Below are 20,988 nucleotides of genomic sequence, written 5' to 3'. Positions count from 1 at the left end.
TGAATTATATATTGTGATACAAATTTATAAATACTCTCAAAACCTAAAATCTTTATTTGTTCGTATAAACGTATCGGATTATAGACTTTTTTAAATATAATTTCAAATGAACAGCCTTACCTGATTTGACCAGCAAGAAGAGGATTAATAGCGTACAGCCAGTCATAAACCTCCTTATCTCCTAAAGTTTGCAATAAGTATCCTCGATGTTTTGTAACGACGCTGTAAAATAAAGAATGCCGATTTGAGATGTCTAACACGGATTACATTCAAAAGTAAATAACTTTATATACTCGATAACTTACCTGAAAGTATTTGGTACTTTCACCATAGCTAATTGATCTTCAGAATATTCAACTTGAGCAGTAGCTAAATTAATTAGAGCTCTCTCCACTGGGTCCTTTTCTTCCCGAAAGATTAAAACGTATGGTCGTCGTACAGCCTAATAACCAATGATATTTTTGGTATATCAATCAACTCTAGAAACGGAGAAATAAAAATACTGTATTCAAGATATACATACCACCCAACGTTTCTTCCAACCATTAGTCTTGTGTTCGAGAACATTTAGGTATCCTTTTCTGGCAATAACCGGACTGATGCGAATTTCTTCGACTTCCGGTACGTAGAGTACCAAATTCTCCTTCGATGGGGAAGATGAACCCAATGGAGCCGGTGCAATTGTACACGGTTGATTAGCGGATTCACTGGCTAATATACTCTCCTGCAGTTCCTGCAGTCTAGCTCTCTCCGGTGAACTTAACCTAAGGATGCACGACTTAGATCTGCTCCATACTATTATACCAGCAGCCTGCAAGTAACACTCCAGCATCACCCTGACCGTGTCCAATTTTACTTGCGGTTGTCTTTGACTCGAAAATCTCGAGTCATCGTCTACCAATTGTTGTGTTTCAAAGTAGACAGAAAGCGATTCTTAGAAGCTGATTGCGCTAAAAGCGCGACTTTCACTCAGCGAAGCTACTCGAAACGTTGCGTAACAAACGATTATTGATCGTTCTTAAAAGCGAACGTGAATCGAACTTCGATCTGACACAATAATTTCATTGAGTTTGTTGCAAGCTCGTATGTGGAAGAGACAAATCGACCTTCAAATTGAATCGAATCCTCGCAATCTTCACTCATAATTGTTAAGAAATATTTTCAAGTTTTTCATTTCAAGATATTAGTTATCCAGTTTTTAATTTTACATTTTTAATTTACATTTTATCGGCATTAAATTATGTTCGATGATAATGTGAATGAAGAAAGAGAGTATCGTTTTTCTTTGAATCTCGAAAAACAAATATCTATTTTTGCCATCGAGATAAAAATACGATGATGCGACGAAGCGTGGACAACCGCTACTAGCAGGAGCACTCAGGCATGCGGGGAGGGTTACCTGCTCTAAGTAATCACTAGCTCTCTCGTATACTGACTCTTGGGACGAGGATGATATCACCGAAGATATCATAGATGCCGTCATATCGGCCATAGTGTCTTCTCCGGGTGAAACATCGGACAATAGAATGGGTTCTTTGCTTGGAATGCGACCTTGAATAAGTTTAATATACTTCGTGGCTAGTTCTTTTTCTCTTTCGGTCATCTCCCAAGGCTCGTAAACGTCTTTACTAGTTGAACGCTTCAATTTCACCGGACTGGCATGCGTTTCATTCGTTGCTTTCGCCATCATGTTGCAGACCTCCTGTATTGAATAAATATAATGGATGTATCTCGTTTGTTTAACTGTTCTTCAACTCTACTCAAATGCTTAAATACTATATAAAGATTCTTAGATCTTTATAAGAATAAAAATATAAGATATTTTACCTTCTCACTCTTTGTGAAATCATGAGATATTTTATTGCAGAATGACACTTTGTCGATACCGAGCTTTTCTCGTAACAACAATGTGTGTCTTACTCTTTCCACCTCTTCTAATCGTGTTAATTTTTCTAACTCCCATTGGTGATCGAATATTAAGCTATCTCCCCGTGGTCTCCATCCGTGAAGATTCTCCTCTCCTCTAACATACGTAGAGCTGGTGTCCAATACACGCCGTTGTCTCCTCTGAACGCCTGCAAAAAACAATTGCAAAAGTGGGGTGGGTACTGAATGTGGGAAAAGCGAAATGTTAGAAAGAAGTATGAATATGTTTCGTCTTGGCCAAGATTGGAAATTTCTTTATCGAAATAATTTAAGAAGGAATAAAACATAATGAAGAAAATTGCCAATTCGTTAATAACATGATATAATAGTCATCGTGATTGTCACCGGAGTTTATTATTATATAATCTAGTAATGTAGTAACATCTTTCTAATAAAATATCCCCTTTCCCTAAATTTGTGCGACTATTATATCGACAAGGAGGGAAAGGATCAAGAGGGGTCTACGCTAAGGGTAGCAAGACAAACCTGGGCTACCTGCTTCCGAAGAACGACGCAAGACGAGCTCGTAAACACCACTGAGTCTGTTTGCTTCTTGATTGCGGTAGCTTCCGCTGAATAGATGCTTCAGAGAACGTGGTCCTACTCTGGCATCTCTGCCATAAATGATCATACTCAAGTCTTTCGTGATGATCGCTGGTCTTCCACAATTCTCCAACTAAAAGAAATGATATGAAGAAATAAATCAGAGAACGAATCTTATAGAGGCATTTAATCTCTATTAAATATACAACGCATAATCTGTGATTAAATCTCTAATAAATATATAATACAAAACATTCGAATAAAGAATAAGCGTACCTCGAGGTAAGCAGAAATTGTCATGAAGATTTGTTCTCCGTAAGCTGTAACTCTATTGAGCAAGGCCGAATTATGAAGAGAACTATCCCACGCTGCCTCGAATCTGAACATGCATCTATCATCACCAGGTACTTCTAGATATTCGCCAGGGAAAAGCCCTAACGAAAGCACCGACGAATCATTATCCTCTTCTTCTGGTTCTGGCGTGTTTCTAATACGTCCGACAACCAACTCTCTCACATCTTTCCATCGTAGCTCAGACGCTGGTTCGTGTACAATAGTAATTCGAATCCGACGCTGGATTCCCTGATGGAGCAAAAACAATCCACGACACGGTAGATCATCGCTATGGTCGACTACGGATGGTACGTATTCACCGTTCGGCGCTAACTCGCAAATCTCAAACCAAACTAATACATCGTATTTTGCATGCACGTGCGACGTGCTCGGAGATGGTAAAACACTGCCGAATTTCGGTGAACGTACGGGTTGACTGATAGGTATAGATGGCGGAAGCATTCTCTTCGGTGGTTGTCTTACGCTATGAAATACAATGCAACTGAGTTTATTCGTGATTTAAGAAAGACAATAATATCTTACTAAATCGTTATAACTAACCATCTTAAGGATTAAAAAAAGACAATATCTTGTCGAACTGATAGATTTCATAGAAATTATTTAATGCTTACTATTCCAGTTTTGCATCTTTATGCAGAGGATGTTGCTGATAGTGTCCAAAAACTTCGAAAACGATTGGCTGAGTTTTTAGATATTCCAAGAATGATTTTGTTACTGTCACCGTGATCTGAACAGTATACGAAAAGAAAGAATAAAGAAATACATAATCGGAGTTGATCATATATAAATTATTTCTTTTTTTTTTCATTTAATGCAAATTATTTGTTATTTCTTATTTTAATGTAGATGTAGCTTACATTTTGTACGTGATAAAATCCAGGAGGACATCCTTTTCCTGTATTTTTTACTGGCTCAGTTGAAAATGCTTCATCGTGTCGATGCAAGAAACTAGATATAACGCATCATAATCATGCATTAACTATCAATTTCCTACATAAAATATCTTTATTATTGTATTATATAAAACTAAACATACTTGAATTGACAAAAAATGTCAGCATATTCGGTGGAAATGCCCATGGCTTGTAACACGGTAACCCTGAATGTGAATTCAGAGCCAAGTTGCAAATGATCCGGTAGATCCTCTTCCTTCATGTCGCTGGAAACTGAGCTATCCCCTCTGCCACTGTCTGCATCGCCGATATCGTCTTCGTCTTTCACCTCCTTTTGCTCGTTGTGGCCCTCTACGACACGTTCCTCGTGTAACAGAATTTGTCGGTTCTTCTCAAGAGTCTGGGTTAACAGAGTGTTGCGTTTGTTCTGCTTTTGATTTCCAAACAAGTCATCCTCGAAAGAAATTCTAGCTGACTGTCTGACGCCACTTGAGTATTCACTGTTTTCCTCTTCTGGAACAAGGGTTCGTTACGAAAATCCTACGCCAGAATACTTTTTCCAAAAAATATAACGCGTTTCGTGTTCTTATCGATCGCGTGCAATAAATTTCTCATTATGACTGATATAAATTGACGTAAAGACTTCTAACATTAATACAAGCAGTGATATCCAAGTAATAAGCGTATGTATTGAATAGTATGTAAAATATATTATGTATATATATTTATTTATTTAAGTGTGTGTGCATATGTGGTGAATAGTAAAATATATTATTGTAACATCTTTTAAATACTAAATTTAAATTTATACGAACAATAGTGTACGCGTATAAATATTTTAATCCACAGAGCAAGGAAACGATTCAACAGTAAAATTATATGACGATAACGTCATTTTAATTACTTCTTTAATTACTTCTGAAATAATTGGTGGTACTGTTGTCTAGTTTCATTATATCGACATTGTTTCACAATCAACTGTGTTACTGATAATATACATGTAGGTATACGCATTTCAGGGATGCGGTCAACTTAATATCGCCTAATCAATCACGTAATATGTATTTAATTTCCTCCATCAGAGGAAATAAAGGAGTTAAATAAACTTAAGGTAGGAGATAATAAAAGAAAATATACAGACACTGATTACGTACCAACAACAGCTTGCACAGCTACACGCAAGTAGCCTTTTACGTCTCCCTTTTCGTTTACTATCGCTACTTTGTGGATCAATGGTACGGGATACATAAGATTGCTTAGATATACAAAAGACCTATGGCAACAAACAAATTGTACATTTATTATTAATGTTTTTTTATAGGGCCATAAACATCAAAATGCTTCGACACTACAAATACAACACAAAATGTTTCATATTAATAGAACAAAATTCATTAAAATATTTGGTTTATTTATCAACTAGGTCGTTAAATATTTTTAAAATACAATTTTTGATAATGGCTATTTTGTAAAATGTACTCTTCACTGTCTCGAAAAAAAGTTCATGAAGATTCGTTTCATCTGTCAGCTAGATTGTTAAACATTTATAAAAAAGATAATCTAAAGCATAGATTTTGGAAATGTCTGATGTTTAAAAAGGTTTCTTACCTGCCAACCATTCGGAACCAGGGAAAACGGTCGTAGAATGGATCACCTCCAGTGATGGACTCGATATTGAAATCTGGGGATGTCGGCGACAATTCTGCCTCGTTATGATACATTTCTCGCATCAGTTCAAGTCTTTGTCTGCACAAAAGCGGAAACGTCGAATCTCCGTTGTTAATCGGTTCGTGAATTTCTTAGCCATAAGATAAAAACGTAATCAAACATTGTCGAGAAGCACAGTGAAGGACACTCTGTACATAATACTACACCGTATGCGTGGTGTTGTGTTCGGATGTATTCGAAAGTGGTATGACAGATATTGTAGATGTTCAAATAAAGGGACATAACATGAGAACTTCAGTGTCTTTTATTTTTCTTAAACGGTGACTGAAATTTTCGTAGAAATGCAAGTTCTATTTCATCTAAGTAATAAAGTTGATATATTAAGGACAACATTTTACATATTTCTGCTGTCCCTGTATTTTCATACTAAGAAGGAGTTACGTTACGAGTTACAATGATGTAGAACAGCTAGAATATTCTATATGATTTTTGTCAAAATTGTTCGATCATAGTTGTTTAATCATAGTTTCGTGTAATTCGCAGTGACACGTGCACGGTGAAGTCACGAAGCGATAATGTGAGAAAACTTCAGCAGCAAGGAGCGCACGTGTTCAGCGGGACGCAGTTGAAACGTGTACAGGAGTTAAACCCTTCGACTAATTTTCAGTTAATGTCAATCTAATAAATTTGATTACATATTTCTTTAGTTAATATACAGACTATTTCTCTAATTTCATTCTAATCGTTGAAACTGTTACAACGAAATTTTAGACTGCCTAAAGAGGAAATAAAAAAGAAAAATGTAAATATACTAAAAAATAAGATACAAAATAAGATAAAAGAATTTTGTAAAATATACGGAGGGGTTAATTCCGCTCCGATTGTTAATATCAAACAGACTAAACACGCTTGGCCATGCAGAGATCCTTGATCGATGTATATTTTCGTTGAATTTAGCACAATTGCAAAGCGAAAGTATATTTCATTGGTAGGGAAGAGATGAAGAATAGAGAAACTGTTTAAATCAAACAGACAGTGTACTGAGACGTAGCAGAAATACGGTGATAAGACGAGATTAAGACCGACATTTTGCACATAATCGTATATATAAAAAATTTGACAGAGTTAGAGGATGGGCGTGAAGCGTGTGACGATAAAGAGGAAAGAGTCTCACGCGTTCGAGCACCAACCTCGAAGGCAAAAGATTTGCGAGCGAGAACTTCGGATTAGAGTAGGCGGTTAGACATTGGAAAATATCCTCTTTGGCCTCCGGAGTGCTGGGGCTCGAGTCCTCGTTGTACACGTGTCGCATCAACTCCAAGCGCTGTCTATAAGTTAACACGTATTACTTGCGTGAGTGTCCCTGTGCGGTTTCATCCAAGCACGCGTCTAATTAAAAGCGATGATAGATCTTGATCCACGAATCCGCACTCTTATCAGTTCTTTAATCGACCTCCTTACTATTCGATCGTACGATGAATTTAGAGTGCTGTCAACACTTACCGATTCTGATCATATGGCCGAGAATAAAGAAATCGATAAAGGAACGATATTTTATTTTTTCGCATTTGATACTGATATTAGAAAAAAGAAATGAGATTATAAAATAGCTAGTAGCTATCGTATTCGGTACAAATAATGGCAATAAGAAGAAAAGTGGCAATAAGAAAGCTTTCTGATATCTCGTTTTACTCGAGAGATATGTACTGGAGTTTGAAATAAATTATGTGACTCACCCTGTATATATAAACATAAAATGATAAGGTAAAGCTTGTTCAAGAAATGAAATATTAAATAAAATGTAACACACCTAAGTTTATCGAGTGTCCAGTAATGTGTCGCGCCATTCTTCGTATCTTGAACTTCTACAGCAACTATAGTACGCGGGAATGGTCTTTCCTCCTCTTCCTCGTCGTCAATGACAGGCAGGAGATCCGAAGGAAGCGGCGAGTAAAGCGTATCCGTGAGCAAAGTAAACTGGAATTGTACCTAAAAAGGATATATATGATATTTGTGAAGCAAAAGTAGAAAAAGCTTTTGTCGCCTGGAATAAATATAAAGATGTACCATTGTGAAAAAATGAAACAACCAATGAAATGTTAAATTATAAAAGTGATGGTGAGGTACGAAACAAGCGGATAGAATTAATAAAAAAAATATCAGTGATGAATAAAAGATTAAACAATTAGATCAACAAAGGGATCGATATGGGAATGTAAAGTAATTACTTGCGAATACAAAGTATTTTTTTGACTATTAGAACGTCAAAAAGGGGGTACGCAAAAGTGCATTAATCGTCAAATTTGAAAATCTGTTAAGTTTAAGTAATTCAGGCTTAAATCAATATTATGACCGATAGTTGATTAACAAAAAGCTTTTTTCGAATAATTTATTTTAAAATATTTGATCATTTTTGTGAAACTGATCAAATGTTCATGATAAATGGCTCTTAAAAGAATGTCAAAAGATATGATGAAAGATATGAATGTTGATGATTTGTAATCAAAAAAGAGCCGTATAAAGGTTTGAGTTTTCGTTAGTTCATCGAAGAATGAACCACGGATGTACCTTCTTTTTGAGTTCGACAGAAATAGCGTTAGCTTCTTTGAGGAATATAGCGTTGCCCCATAGATCATCCCGAAGACTTGTGAATTGATGATATTTCCACTTGCGGAAGGCCCAAGCGGCCAGTTGGAACTCTCTCTCGGTCCAGTTGCTCTCTGCGTCAAACAAGGGGTTGACTGAAATGCAAGCCATTACCAGGCAAAACAGTCAGAGAAGCCAAGCATTTCGTGGATACTGGTTCCTTCGTTAAAAGAAGCGACTGGCGTTCTGTCCACGATCAGATGATACACCATTTCATTTTGCAACAAGCGATCTTTCTAAGAAACATACCTCGAGACTGCCAACAACTTTTTAATAATGGGGAAAAAGTAAAAATTTCAGGAGCACAAAAAAAATATAGTGATGTCATACCGGTTAACTACATGCGTGCATCGCAAGTTAATTGAAAGACAAAATCGAACAATCAACGTACATTCAGAGAACATATTATTAACAATTCGTTACGTACCACCATCTGATCGTCTCACAGATCCGTACAATGATAAAATTTGTAATGGAATGAAACTGAAATTATGTGACGGACAACGGTGTATGCTCCTTTAATTAGATTTTTCTAAAAAAGTTTATGATATAAACTATAGGTGAGTCCATTACAAATTCAAACCTTTTAACGAAAGGAATATAACGATCTATTATATATGTGATCATTCCTCATTCGTATATAGAACTGTGAAAAATGTTTGATCAAAGATCACTGGCTTGAAATTATGATAGTTCAAGCCATAATTGTTGATCTTATACTATCTTGCTTACGTGAATTTCAATAATTGTAAAAAGTCAGAATATGCTATATCATAATTTTAAAAACCGTTCAATATGTGTACTCACCGAAAATATCTTCCTCGATATTGTTAAAGTCTTCGGGGGTATAACTGCTGTACATTGACATCGTCATACTTTGTTCCTCAACCTGTCGTTGCAGTGCGTCTATTCGAGCCTCGTAGTTCTACGTAAAAATACAAGAAACCATATGTATGAATATTCACATTGAGTATCCATTAGTTTATAAAACATTAGTTGTACTTACCTTTCTTTGTTCTTCGAACAATTGGTCCGCCTCTTCCTTCTCTTTACGGAATTGTTCTTCCAAAGCTAATAATCTCTTCTCCATCTCAGCTTTTAGATCAATTCCTTGTTTTTCTAGCAATTCGATCTGTGCAAAGTTCCAGTCGACTGTTTCTCCATTTCCAGGAGTTTCTGCGGGAGATCCCTTCTCTCTTCGTTCACGGACTGCACAGCCAACAAAACATCTTTTTTCACATAATATCATTGTAGACATGTTGAGTCATAGGCGGGTCTTTCCTCATTAAATATAAGATAACGTAGATAAAGCTATATTTAGTAATAAGATAGAAATAAAGAATGTAATAAGAATAACTCTTGGAACAACTTTTTCAGTTCTGAATACTTCAACGGTTCACACATAACTTCCATCTGCCAATCATATCGCACTCTTAAAGGTTACACACGCACAATACACATTCTTGCCGTACGTAGTCAAATTCAAATTTAATGCCCAGTCTTTCATGCTTGTACGAAGCTTATTCTTACTGAGGGCATTTAGGTATAAATGGTATCGAGTGTAAAGGGTTGAGCATAGAACAAAGTATATACACTACTTACCCTGATCGGGATGATTGAATCTGAACACATGATTCTTTCCTAAGATGACGCGAGATCCGGTCTTCAGAACGATCGATTCAGTGACCTCACGTCCATTCACGTAAATTAAAGCTCCTTTCTTCGGAATCAAGGTAATAATACCCTCGTGATTCTCGAAGACGCAGTGCTCGCTCAGTATGTGCGGACCACATAACTGTATATCTTGCGGTATGTTAGCTTCGGCGCTACCGATACGTGTGAAGCCATCCTTGATGTAGTAAATCAAACACTCGGACATGAGCGGATCCTCATTCAGATTCACCAAGTGAGGAGTCTTTTTTGGAGAGAATACACCAACCGTGACTCCATCCTCTTTCACAGCAACTCCCATTTCGGCGAACACCGCCTCGCGTTGTAAACGAATTATCTCGGTTCGTTTTAGCTTCTCTTCCCATGTTTCATTCAATTCTGAGAAGTAAATGACAGCAAATTTCATACGTCATAATTTTTACCATTTCGTTTAATGTTATATATATACACACACACACACACACACACAATTGTTTCTAATAGCGTTCTTTCTTAACTTTAAAAGAATATGTATCTAAGCATAGAATTTATTTTCTGTATAGTATTTCGTGTATGTAGTTTGTTAAAAAAATTAATATTTTATTTACCGGCTATAAGTTTTTCTGAAGCTTGCAATTGATCCACTGCTTCTTCAGCGATAGTCGATGTGGTATGAGACGGGATTCTGGGCCGACTTTCCTTCACGTCGTCCTCGCGTTTGGTTGCTCGGACGATTTCATCCCCTGTGGGATAAATAGAATCGAATAAAAATACAGAAGGTATAAGGGGTTGAATTTAGAATGGCGAGTCTCAGCCAGGGATATAACACGCGTCTCGGAAACATCAAAAGCCATAACTAAAGCAGTGGCGTAAGTGAAAGAGAAAATTTTTGCCAAGATCTGTCCCATGATCCGTATCACAATGAAAAATGTTCTTTAGAAAAAACAGGAAATAGAACATATAATTTAGACATTCTCCTTCACGAATAAAAGCTGTTATTATATTATTTCATTGAACAGAGAACTTCTTTGAATAATAATATATATTGTATATAAAAGAAAGTTGTTTTAAAGTTATTCACGTACATGAAAATATCTTTTTTCTTATGAAATACCAAGGGATTAAATTTTACAAAATATTAAAAATTCGTTTTCTTATTTTGGTTATCGCATATAAAGCAACGTTCTATCTTAAAAGAAACTAGGGATGAAATTTAATGTGAAATCTCTGATTATAAAATTGAGATTGCATACTTCACAAATTTCTGAGAATAAAAAATATCTTCGTGGCATACAATACTGTAAAAATGACAAATACAAACGATCCGTATATATTTATGCAAATCAAGCGCAGCGCTCAATCAAATATTGCTATCCAGCTACAATGTTCATTAAACTTTGGTTGAAGTCTAGTAAACGGTGCTCGTGTCACTGCGTCCGAGATGCGTTCGAGATGTCCATTGTCGAGTGCCATGCAATACCTTTAGGCTGGTTCGGGAACAAAGTGATGGATCTAAGTGGATAATAAGCGAGGCAAACAACACGTGTTTACTGGAGAGGAATTTTGACACAATGGAAAACTATAAAGCCTGAATTCATATGTGGTCGCTCGACGCAAAATGAATTGTAATTACATGTTTACATATCATTTAAGATTCTCTCGAAGACGCTAACAAGATTTTTCTAAAGAATGATATTATGATGACGATGATACATTGATCTCAACCAAATTGTTCGGCTCATAACACAATCAGTTACATTTTATATGACTATTTTTTCCTTATAATTATACTACAGATGTTTATATATTTAAAAGTACAAAAATATACAGAATGTATATAATATACAAAAATCCTCATTTAATTTTTATTTCTTTATTTGTGTTTATAAAAATATGAATTTCCATCAACATCCACAATCTACTTAGAAGTTTATCTTAGAGGAAATGCGACCTTTCTGAATTTCCGATCAAGATCGAGTTACTTGTAACGATTTGTTTTTATCGCTCAGTTACAACAATCTATTGTAATCCAAAAAATGTGGTAATATCGTAACAAATGATTAATTGTAACAAGGATCAAGGTATCTGCTTATCTTCATATGCTGCTTACTAAAAAACTGTATCGAAAAGTACATCGATTGTACATTGGTTTAATTTAACATTGGTTTATAAAATACACAAGAATGTTGCGTTCTATGCAACCATTCGATGTGTCCTTCCTCTATTATTCATGTTCATTCTTATATTTTTCTTTTTAACGAGGAACGCTAAAAGCCGCTAATTATGCAGCCTACGAGAGGCAGGAACAATGATAATCATTAGGCACTGGTTGTCACAGGGTTGTATATATATGTTAAAGGAAAAAACAGAATGCGTATCGCGAAGCATATGTAAAGAGAATTTTGTCTGAAAATCGACAAAAACACAGAGAGATAGAAATAGATAGATAGATGACACGCATTATGCACTTGGCCGTGAATGAAGCGGACGTTCAAAGAACAGGCGCAGAAGAGTGATCGATTGTCTGGCTTTTATAAGACTTTTCGTTGTGTGGATTGTCGGTTATTTTACTTACTAGATTCTTTCTTTTCATATGTGACTTTACCATCTGGCCCTACGTCAAGCACAAGGGAAACAAAGAAAAAAAATGTACTATGTAAATGGTGGCTTGTCTACCGCACACTACTTTTTTACAATTTGTTTCTCCTTATTTTTTTATTTCTCTCTATATCTTTTTGTTTATCATCGTTTGTCCTTTCCTTCAGCTTGATATATTTTTACAGTAATATTTCTTTTCTCTTTTACATGATCAAGTTTACTAAAACGCGTAGAACACTGCGAAAAATTATTTTTGCAACCTATTAAATCATTTATAGCATATTTTCTTTTTTTACATGGGAGGAATATCAATGATCAAGTAAGAGTATCGTCTAATGGAAGAAATACCATATTTCGTTTACAGTTTAACCAGTGTTCAAATATTACTCTTCCGGAAAAAGTATTTTCATTATAGAATTATTAGGAAACGTAACAAACCAACCCTGACAGATTATCAGGCACACGCAAATGTCCTCAGATTAGTAGACTTTCAATTTCGTTATTTTCATTCAAACTATTATTTGCATATACCTGTCATAAAATGCCTCTATGGCTGTATAGAGAAAAAGGGCATCACTCTTTGAAATTCGAGTATTATATGGTGAAAAGCCAACTTACCTTCTTGCACATCAATACCCTCTTGTTTCAGCAATTCCCGTAACTTCTGAATCTCTTCTTTGAGTTCTCTGATAAGCTTCGCGTTCGCATCTTCGTTGACGACGGCTTTGCAAACTATTTGTTTCGCTCTGTCTGCGTATCTGTAGTTTACCAAAGTAAAAATAATAAAAATAATTATTCACAAAAGTAGATATGCTAGTAACGGGAACAGTTACAAAAAAACATGCAGCCTATTACAAGTTATTTTATATAGTTAACTGTTTTATACAAATACAACTATTGAAGAAAGGAGATTTATTCATATTCATTAAATTTTTTGATGCCAAAAATTCTTGCAACTCTAAATAACTATGCACTTGAATCGTCATTAGACTTTTGAGAAGACAGAAATGCTTGAAAAAAAAAGAAATCAGTTAATAAAGGCGAAAATAGCAAAATTACAAGGGTGATGAATAACTATACCGTAAGGTGGAGAGGGTTTCATCGTAATTGATGTCCGCTGGACTCACTGCTGCAATCATTGCTGTTTTAGAATTACCTCCTAGATTTTCTCTCAAAAGCCACGTTAGAACAGAATCTCTATAGGGGATGAAATCAGCCTTTTTCTTCTTTTTAGTCGCCTAGATGGCCAAAACAAGGACTCATTCACTGTCTATTTTGTATACAAAAATTTAGCAGACTAATATTCAATGTATTTTAAAGTATAAGTAATTATGACATGTTTGATGGATTAAAAATATTATGATACATTTGATTTGTAATATTGTTAAATTAAATAAGCGAGTTAAAAGATCATGGATACACGAACTTACCGCCTAAAAATCCATAAACGACAGTAGAATAAACAGAAGACATGGATTTCGTTAATATGAAATTTAGGCAACATCTACGTGACTTTGAAAGGTTAAAATTGTGCAACTTGTATACAACCAATTGTGCAACGTACCCATTTTTTATGACTTGTGTCAATAAAATAAAAAAACAATTTCATCGTAATGTTGCGTTCTACCATACGAGAAATATAAATTTCAAATCATCTTCCTACTATGCATTATACATTATTTTTTTATAGGTAAAAAAGTATTGCTTACAATTTCAGCAAGGGCACTGATGACCTTTCCAAGGGTCGTCAAGCTTTTATTAATATTGGCACCTTCTTTCAACCTCGTACCCTTTGCACCAGTAGAATCAGCCCTTTCAGAACCCGCCAAATCGACCAGGGAGATTTTGCTGACTTTTTCTGTCACTAATCCTGTTGCAGAATCCTGCTTTTGTTGTGTGAAGAATATCGTAAAGACGGCATGAGATCTGCTAGATGTTTCATTCATATTTGTGGCCGCTACCGTTCTGAAAAAAGAAAATAAGATATATGAAATAAAATATTTTGAAATAAAATATCAAATATATTTTATACTCCTAAATATATTTTATATCTATATATATCTATATATATTTTATAATATATTATATATTAAAAGTATAATATTAATCTTTCAATAATTAGATGTTTTAATCAATTTAGATTATTAAATTTCATTAATTTTGTATTTAATGTACATACCTTGCCTTGTTCCCTTCGTCGATAAGATCATGAATATCTTGATACGACATCACCGCCAATTTGGACAGGTCCTCAACGTACGGTCCAAGCAGAGGATGCTCCCGTACACGAAGGTTTCCTTTGTTCTTGGGATTTAAGAGATCCCGCACTCTTTCGCAGTATATTTCCATATAACTCACTTCAACAGAATACTTCAGGCACTCATTTGAATTGCGGCTGATTTTTCTAAAGAGGTCCTTGCAAATTTGAGGTATTATTCCCTCTTGACCTTCTTCTTGTTTACCCATCATCGTGTACGATTTGCCAGCACCGGTCTGTCCGTAAGCGAATATACAGACGTTGTAACCTACGTGTTAACAAAATCATTGTTCAAATTAATTATTAATTAAATTTTTAAATAATTAAAATTAGTAGCTAAAACTATATCGAGTCGTACATATACTGTTGGTCACAAGTAGTAAAACTCCTACTGATATTTGATGCAAATTGAATAATTAATAATAAATATTAAATAATAAATTTTCACTATCTTTATTTTTTAATTATTTTATTATAAATTTGTCCAAACTCAGTCCAATAAATGTAACGAGTAGATATCCTAATATTTATAAATGGTAATGTGTCTACATATTTCTAAAAATTGCGAGTATTGTAAAAGGTATAACAAGATGTCCTTCCAATAATCATTTATTATAAGAAATTCAAAAGAACAGTAGAATAATGTTTTCAAATTTTTTAACGGTAGCATATATTCGTGTGTCGTGAATATATGCCAAGATCGTATGAGAATTCGAACGACTAAATTCCTATCCGGATGGTATGTGGGTCCACATGTTCGGTTCCTCGACGTAAATTCTGCGGTATGCGACAATTCGAGTACATGATGCTTAAAGTATTGAGAAATTGTTCGATCAATCTCTGCAGACGTTCAGAAATTTTCCATTTGGTATATGCTCACCTTCGAAAGCATGCTCCAACATCTCTTCGCCGATATCCTTGTAGACCATTAGTTGTGAAGAATAATTTGCGTCGTTTGGCTATGACAAAGAATATAGTCAATTTATTATGTTTTTATACTATCTGTTCCCGATATCGGTTTTACGATAATGCAATAAATTATCGAATACATGTTTAACTTGTGTCCTTTTATTAGCTTCTTCTTGGTCTTAATCTCAGTAGGAGTTATTGTAAGTACCTATATAATTTAGACTCTCTTTAAATAGTTCGATTCTTGTTATTGATCCGTAATTTTAATTAAGAGTAACGTGGCAAAAACAATTCACTTTATTAATAATGAACGAATTTAGGCTACATTTATAATAGATCTTTAGAGCAATGAAATGAAAGGAACACCAATACAAATGATTGATCTTTTTACGGAAATTCAATAAAACGAAAAAGGTATATACTTACGTCCATGGAAAAATATGAATAATCGTAATTGAAGCTCTTGAGCGCATCTTTGCTGCCCGGTGGTGCTTTGGGATTCAATATCGCTGGAACACGCAAAACAACAAATTAGTAATACAAAAGGAAGTCGTAACTTATTACTCGTTCTTATTTCATTTCCCACTTTTTCTGCGTTGTATATCAAGCATGATTCTGGCATAAGACCCACAAAAATTAAATAAAAAGTTTCCAAATATAAACTTTTCTCATTCGTACGTACTGATCAAAAGCTATATAAACATGTAGCATATATTACGCATAAGCAGATCGATAGACAAATAAATAATTAGATTAATACGTGTGTCACGGTCGAATAAGGTTAGCTGCAGGTGATTATATAAAAAGAAAAAATGAATATATAAAACACAAAATCCGGGAACGTGGGATTACATGTCCATGTAAAAATATTGATTAACTATGTCGACATTTCACAACGAAATCATTACACACCAATGAACTGACGTCAATGTGTTCTCCGAACTTTATCTAATATTAAACTTGCCCCGTGATCCATTTGCATTTTACGAGACTTAAGGAACCGAAGTTCTTCGTTCAATTCGTGACGCAACATTAAAGTTGCATGAGAAATTGCATCAAATATCGAGTAAAAAACTTTTACAAGAAAGAACCAGAATTTTCACCTCGACATTTAAGCAGATTTTCCCTTCAACAAACGCGTGTATACAAGGCACGCTATTAGCCAAGTTTGTTGAGTTCAAGTTGTTTAAATTTCAAGATTTCAAATGAATGAAAAAGATCGAGGACGTGGTTATGCATGTATGCAAAATGTTAACCGAGGTATAATGTCCCACTTACATAATATGTGTATGCCCCAATTATTACGTAATATTTTTCAAAATAATGTCAATTTTTCCTTTATCTAAGATTCAAATTGAATCAATGTTAAATTTGTTAATGTATGAAAACTACTTTTTCATTTCAAAGAATATTGGTTCATGAAACAATAGGAAAGACATACCTCAAATCAAGTGATATAACAGGCTCACACTCGTGAGAAACAATTGTCTAATCAGAAGGAGTTTCGTTCTATATGTTCTATACAAACACAATTACGATAATTGAACGACAAATCAATGGCAAAAAAACGAACATGCATCTATGTCTTGATAGTTAGAAGCAATTGTTCTCGTGGTAAACGCGGCAACTGTTTTGTTTTGTCGAAAACAATTTTTTTATTTAAAAAGAAGAAAAAAGGTAGAGAATAAATAATAATCAGACCACAATACAAAGACGAAGAAACGAAACAGAGGACGAAATACGAGCGGACAACAGCGTGAAAATACTCAATTATATTATTAAATTATACTCACAAGTAGTATTGCCGGACATTTCGATGATACATTGTGCCTCACGGGAGATCTCTCGATTGTTGAAGGGCCGTACCCTCACCGCCACCTTTACCGACGACATTTTCCGTCTGTTTTTAATTCAGCGTCGGATCACGACGGCGGCGGTGCTGGCGATTGACTTCTTCCTCGTTTTCTCTGTGGAAATAAGAAGGCATCGTTAGCGAAACTGGCATCGCGGAAGAAAGACACGATCGTAGGCTTTCATTCAGTAGCGGTCACGCGCTTCTTGATTAATTGTAACGATACGTTCTTTCGAGATAATCTTATTTGATATTATATCGCTAAATATTTCAGGAGGGACAGCTGAAGAGGAATGAAACGACGAGGGATTGTAATTAAAAAAATTTTTTTAATAGACGTAAAAAATTCTGGCTGTGGGATATTTCGCGTAGAAATAGAAACAAAAGTATCATTTATTTTTTCATGAAGCAGTTTTATTATTTTATTCGTGTTATTCTATGCAACTTTTTGCGCGTATTTAAGAAGCACAACTTGTTTTTATTAAAATTCTTCGCCAACATATCCCCTTTTAACTACACGTTATAAAATGTTTAAAGATCTAAGAATATCACCAAACAAAATTATTTAGAGAAAAGATAAATAATGTATAATTTGAATTTTACTAATACAATTCGGACAAGGATAGGAACGAAGTTGAAGACATATCTGTCTTATCAAATAAACGTCTTTTCACAACGTCGTATGTGCATGATCTTTTTCGATTCGTAAGGTTTGGAACAAACCTTTAAATATTAGTGAAATGATATCAGAATAAAGGAAGGTAAACGTGTCAACGTCAAAACAATTTGATTGAATTTATTATGGTATATTTCATTAGGTCCTAATCGAATCTTGACGCCGTAAAGTCCGTGGCGTCAATTATCCACCAACAAGAGTAACTAGTACCTACATAGTGCATGGCGACGAAAATCGATATTCACCGACAAAAGGTTCGTCTATCGGTGGGTAATTATCCCTCCATACACAGAACAGTCGGCCAATAAACATCAAACGAATCAGTGCAGGAACAAAAGAAGAGAACAGACTATCATTTATTCATAAATCCGATTAACTTTTATAATCGCTGAAAAAGAAGCTCAGTATGAATATCCATGATACCAAATAAAGTTTCAAGACTCTATTTAAAATAAGAAATATTCAATACTTGCTTTTGTTCAGTAGATTTAATAGCAATTTTGAAGTGTATTGCTGTACATTGATGTCAGATTGGTCTGTATCACAGTGCATACTATGCCAATTTTAGACATAACTAACTGTGTTGGGATAGCTTGAATTTTTACTAGAAACACTGCTTTTGACTTTTTTTACTAGAAACATTACAAAACAAACTTTTCATTTTACATTTAAAATACAAAATATATTCAAATAATATACAATAACTTTCATAATGCATATGATTCTTATCAATATTAAAGTAGTTAGATATCAATGACGTAAATGTATCATAGATTATAAATATCTTTCTATATAAAAAGATGTAAAAACCGATAATTTAAGCAATTGTTAAGCGCGTTTGTTAATTTCACGAATTAATGTTTCTGATGTTTTTTTATGTAATATAATTTATTAGTTTGTGCAATGAGGAATAAAATGTGTTCAAAACCAGGGAAAGCATATTTTTAGCTAACTATATGATGTAGTATGTACATATAGTCCCTCATCAATGGCTGACCCATTCTACTGCGAACATATCGATATTCTCTTGTCTATTCAGCTGCACAGAAAAATCCATATTAGGTACAAGATTAGTTCTCAAAATCATTAGAATCTATATAACCAGTTTTATCTCCCTGATCAACTATCCGTGGAAATTAAGTGAACGTGTAACTTCTACCTCAAGGGCACGAATATAAGTTATATTTATAACTACATCATTAAGATTAAATTCCAACCCTATGCTTATCATAGCGAGGATGATAAAACTAATTTTCAAGGGTATTCAAATTTAAATTGGCTAATAAATGTTACTAAAAGATATGAAGATAGTTTTAATGTTGGATATAAATTCTATTAAATATTGTATACTGCGATTTTAATGTATGATTTTATTAAAATGTTAAAAATCTTTTCGTTTGATTTAAAAATAAAAATTCGTGTACTGTAGCAAAAATTAAAACACAAAGAAAATTCTGAAACTATGTCGTTATTCCAACAATAGAATAGTCAGGCTAGGTTCCTTTCTTTATGAAACGAAGCGGAACAACAGTTTGAATCATTGCATCCAAGGATCGATACGATGCATTCAAAGCAAAGAAATTGCAGAAGTTGCTCCTGAGCAAAGTGCCTTCTCCTGTAATTCAATCACGATGAATGGTAGATACAATTATCGTCGCCAGTAAACGTATTATTACCACTTGATACGACATCAAAGATGCTTATTTTATGATCTTCCCACGAAAAAATGAAAGATTGATCAGATGAATTGGAAAAACAACGAAAGGAGATGGTCCTGATACAAGCGTGGTACTAACGACTGAATATTGTGATCCATTTTTAAAATATTCTCTCTGAGTAATTGGTTTGCTTTAAAGCAAGAAGTTACTTCTTTGAAATCCGTACAATAAAGTTAATCAATCTAGTGAACTCTTAATCTATCTAGTAAAACATAATAAAGAAAAATAATCTTTAATGCGCTGTTTAAATCATTCTAGCCTTCTTGTTTTTAAGTGAGATGATATGAAATAAAACTAAATTTTATTCGTAAGAAAGAAATTACACAGTATCAGAGGAGCAAGAAACGTCGAAGAATTTTTTCAAGCAAAATTTCCTATGCGAGTTTCTTCTGCTGTTATCTCACGCGAAGGATAAACGATAGTGATGTTTCAATCGAAGAAAAATCTCTCCGAGGTGACGCAATTCCATGTAAGGTTTTAAATTACGTCAGTGATACATGATGGTAATTCGTTTTTGTAAACAGAAAAATCTCGACATTCTCGTAAATGAATTTATTAAAACAAACTCAAATTTTCATCATAAAAATAAAAGTAAATATATATATATATCAATTAATGAAATATATACGTTACCTATCAGTTTTCAATTTTAAAAATTCTAAATTCGTACGTTGAAATTACAAGAACTCGGATTAAAAAAATCTCAATGTTTAATTCCAGGTTTCAAAGGTTTTATTTTTCTAAACGTATTTAAATCTCGTGACGCACTTTGACTTCGATAATTACTGCGCCATTTAGAAATGCAAGCAAGCAGCTATGCTGGTTCGAGCTTAAAACATCGCTTAAATGAAACGGGTACACCGCACGGCTGTAAACGCGACATGATGATTTAGAAAAATGATTTCTTAAATCTGAATGCTTATAATATAATGGATCAAATATCTGATAACACGAGTATCCTTGATACGAGAATAACAATATCATCGCTATCGATCAACCGATAGTCACGGCCGGGTATTGAAAAAGACTGCAACCGTTGACTGACTACGCAGTGACACGAATCACTTGCAGAGTCTGAACAAGCACTGATCTCATCCATTCGATTTTATAAGCTACAATTTAAATCGTCGTACTTGCTGTAGGAGCACGTTTCTCTGTAACCCGTTTTTATGGGTTTAATTGCATGACTAAAAATCAGAGAAAGATTAAACGTTCTGAAAATCATGAAAATATTAATATTTAACTTCTTGAAGGATACTGTCACATATTATGCATATACGAAAAAATATTGTTAATAA

At 34.3% G+C, this 20,988-nt stretch overlaps 1 protein-coding gene across 12 annotated transcripts in view; it reads right to left on the bottom strand.

Moving 5' to 3' along the window:
- Positions 1-20,988, bottom strand: part of LOC132907144 (kinesin-like protein unc-104) — a 35,463-nt gene that overhangs the window by 3,632 nt on the left and 10,843 nt on the right. For 2 of the 12 annotated variants that reach the window (XM_060959921.1, XM_060959920.1), the window contains exons 2-28: positions 17,238-17,411; positions 15,871-15,953; positions 15,416-15,494; positions 14,458-14,803; positions 13,988-14,243; positions 13,359-13,516; positions 12,897-13,036; positions 12,256-12,294; positions 10,289-10,423; positions 9,633-10,079; positions 9,037-9,239; positions 8,838-8,955; positions 7,953-8,125; positions 7,195-7,373; positions 6,575-6,712; positions 5,325-5,462; positions 4,871-4,989; positions 3,860-4,229; positions 3,681-3,771; positions 3,435-3,550; positions 2,746-3,286; positions 2,413-2,602; positions 1,828-2,075; positions 1,400-1,702; positions 524-811; positions 306-442; positions 121-222 (exon numbers count right to left, since the gene is read on the bottom strand). In XM_060959921.1, the coding sequence (XP_060815904.1) occupies positions 121-222; positions 306-442; positions 524-811; positions 1,400-1,702; positions 1,828-2,075; positions 2,413-2,602; positions 2,746-3,286; positions 3,435-3,550; positions 3,681-3,771; positions 3,860-4,229; positions 4,871-4,989; positions 5,325-5,462; positions 6,575-6,712; positions 7,195-7,373; positions 7,953-8,125; positions 8,838-8,955; positions 9,037-9,239; positions 9,633-10,079; positions 10,289-10,423; positions 12,256-12,294; positions 12,897-13,036; positions 13,359-13,516; positions 13,988-14,243; positions 14,458-14,803; positions 15,416-15,494; positions 15,871-15,953; positions 17,238-17,337 (5,237 nt within the window). In that variant the 5' untranslated portion in view covers positions 17,338-17,411. The remainder of the gene's footprint in view (positions 1-120; positions 223-305; positions 443-523; positions 812-1,399; positions 1,703-1,827; positions 2,076-2,412; positions 2,603-2,745; positions 3,287-3,434; positions 3,551-3,680; positions 3,772-3,859; positions 4,230-4,870; positions 4,990-5,324; positions 5,463-6,574; positions 6,713-7,194; positions 7,374-7,952; positions 8,126-8,837; positions 8,956-9,036; positions 9,240-9,632; positions 10,080-10,288; positions 10,424-12,255; positions 12,295-12,896; positions 13,037-13,358; positions 13,517-13,987; positions 14,244-14,457; positions 14,804-15,415; positions 15,495-15,870; positions 15,954-17,237; positions 17,412-20,988) is intronic. The other 10 variants (XM_060959924.1, XM_060959922.1, XM_060959925.1 and 7 more) reach the window with 10 other exon arrangements.

Source organism: Bombus pascuorum, chromosome 5 (genome assembly GCF_905332965.1).
Source record: "Bombus pascuorum chromosome 5, iyBomPasc1.1, whole genome shotgun sequence".
NCBI classification, from domain to species: Eukaryota; Metazoa; Arthropoda; class Insecta; order Hymenoptera; family Apidae; genus Bombus; species Bombus pascuorum.
Note: the sequence above shows the minus strand (reverse complement) of the source record. Positions and strands in the feature narration are given on the sequence as shown.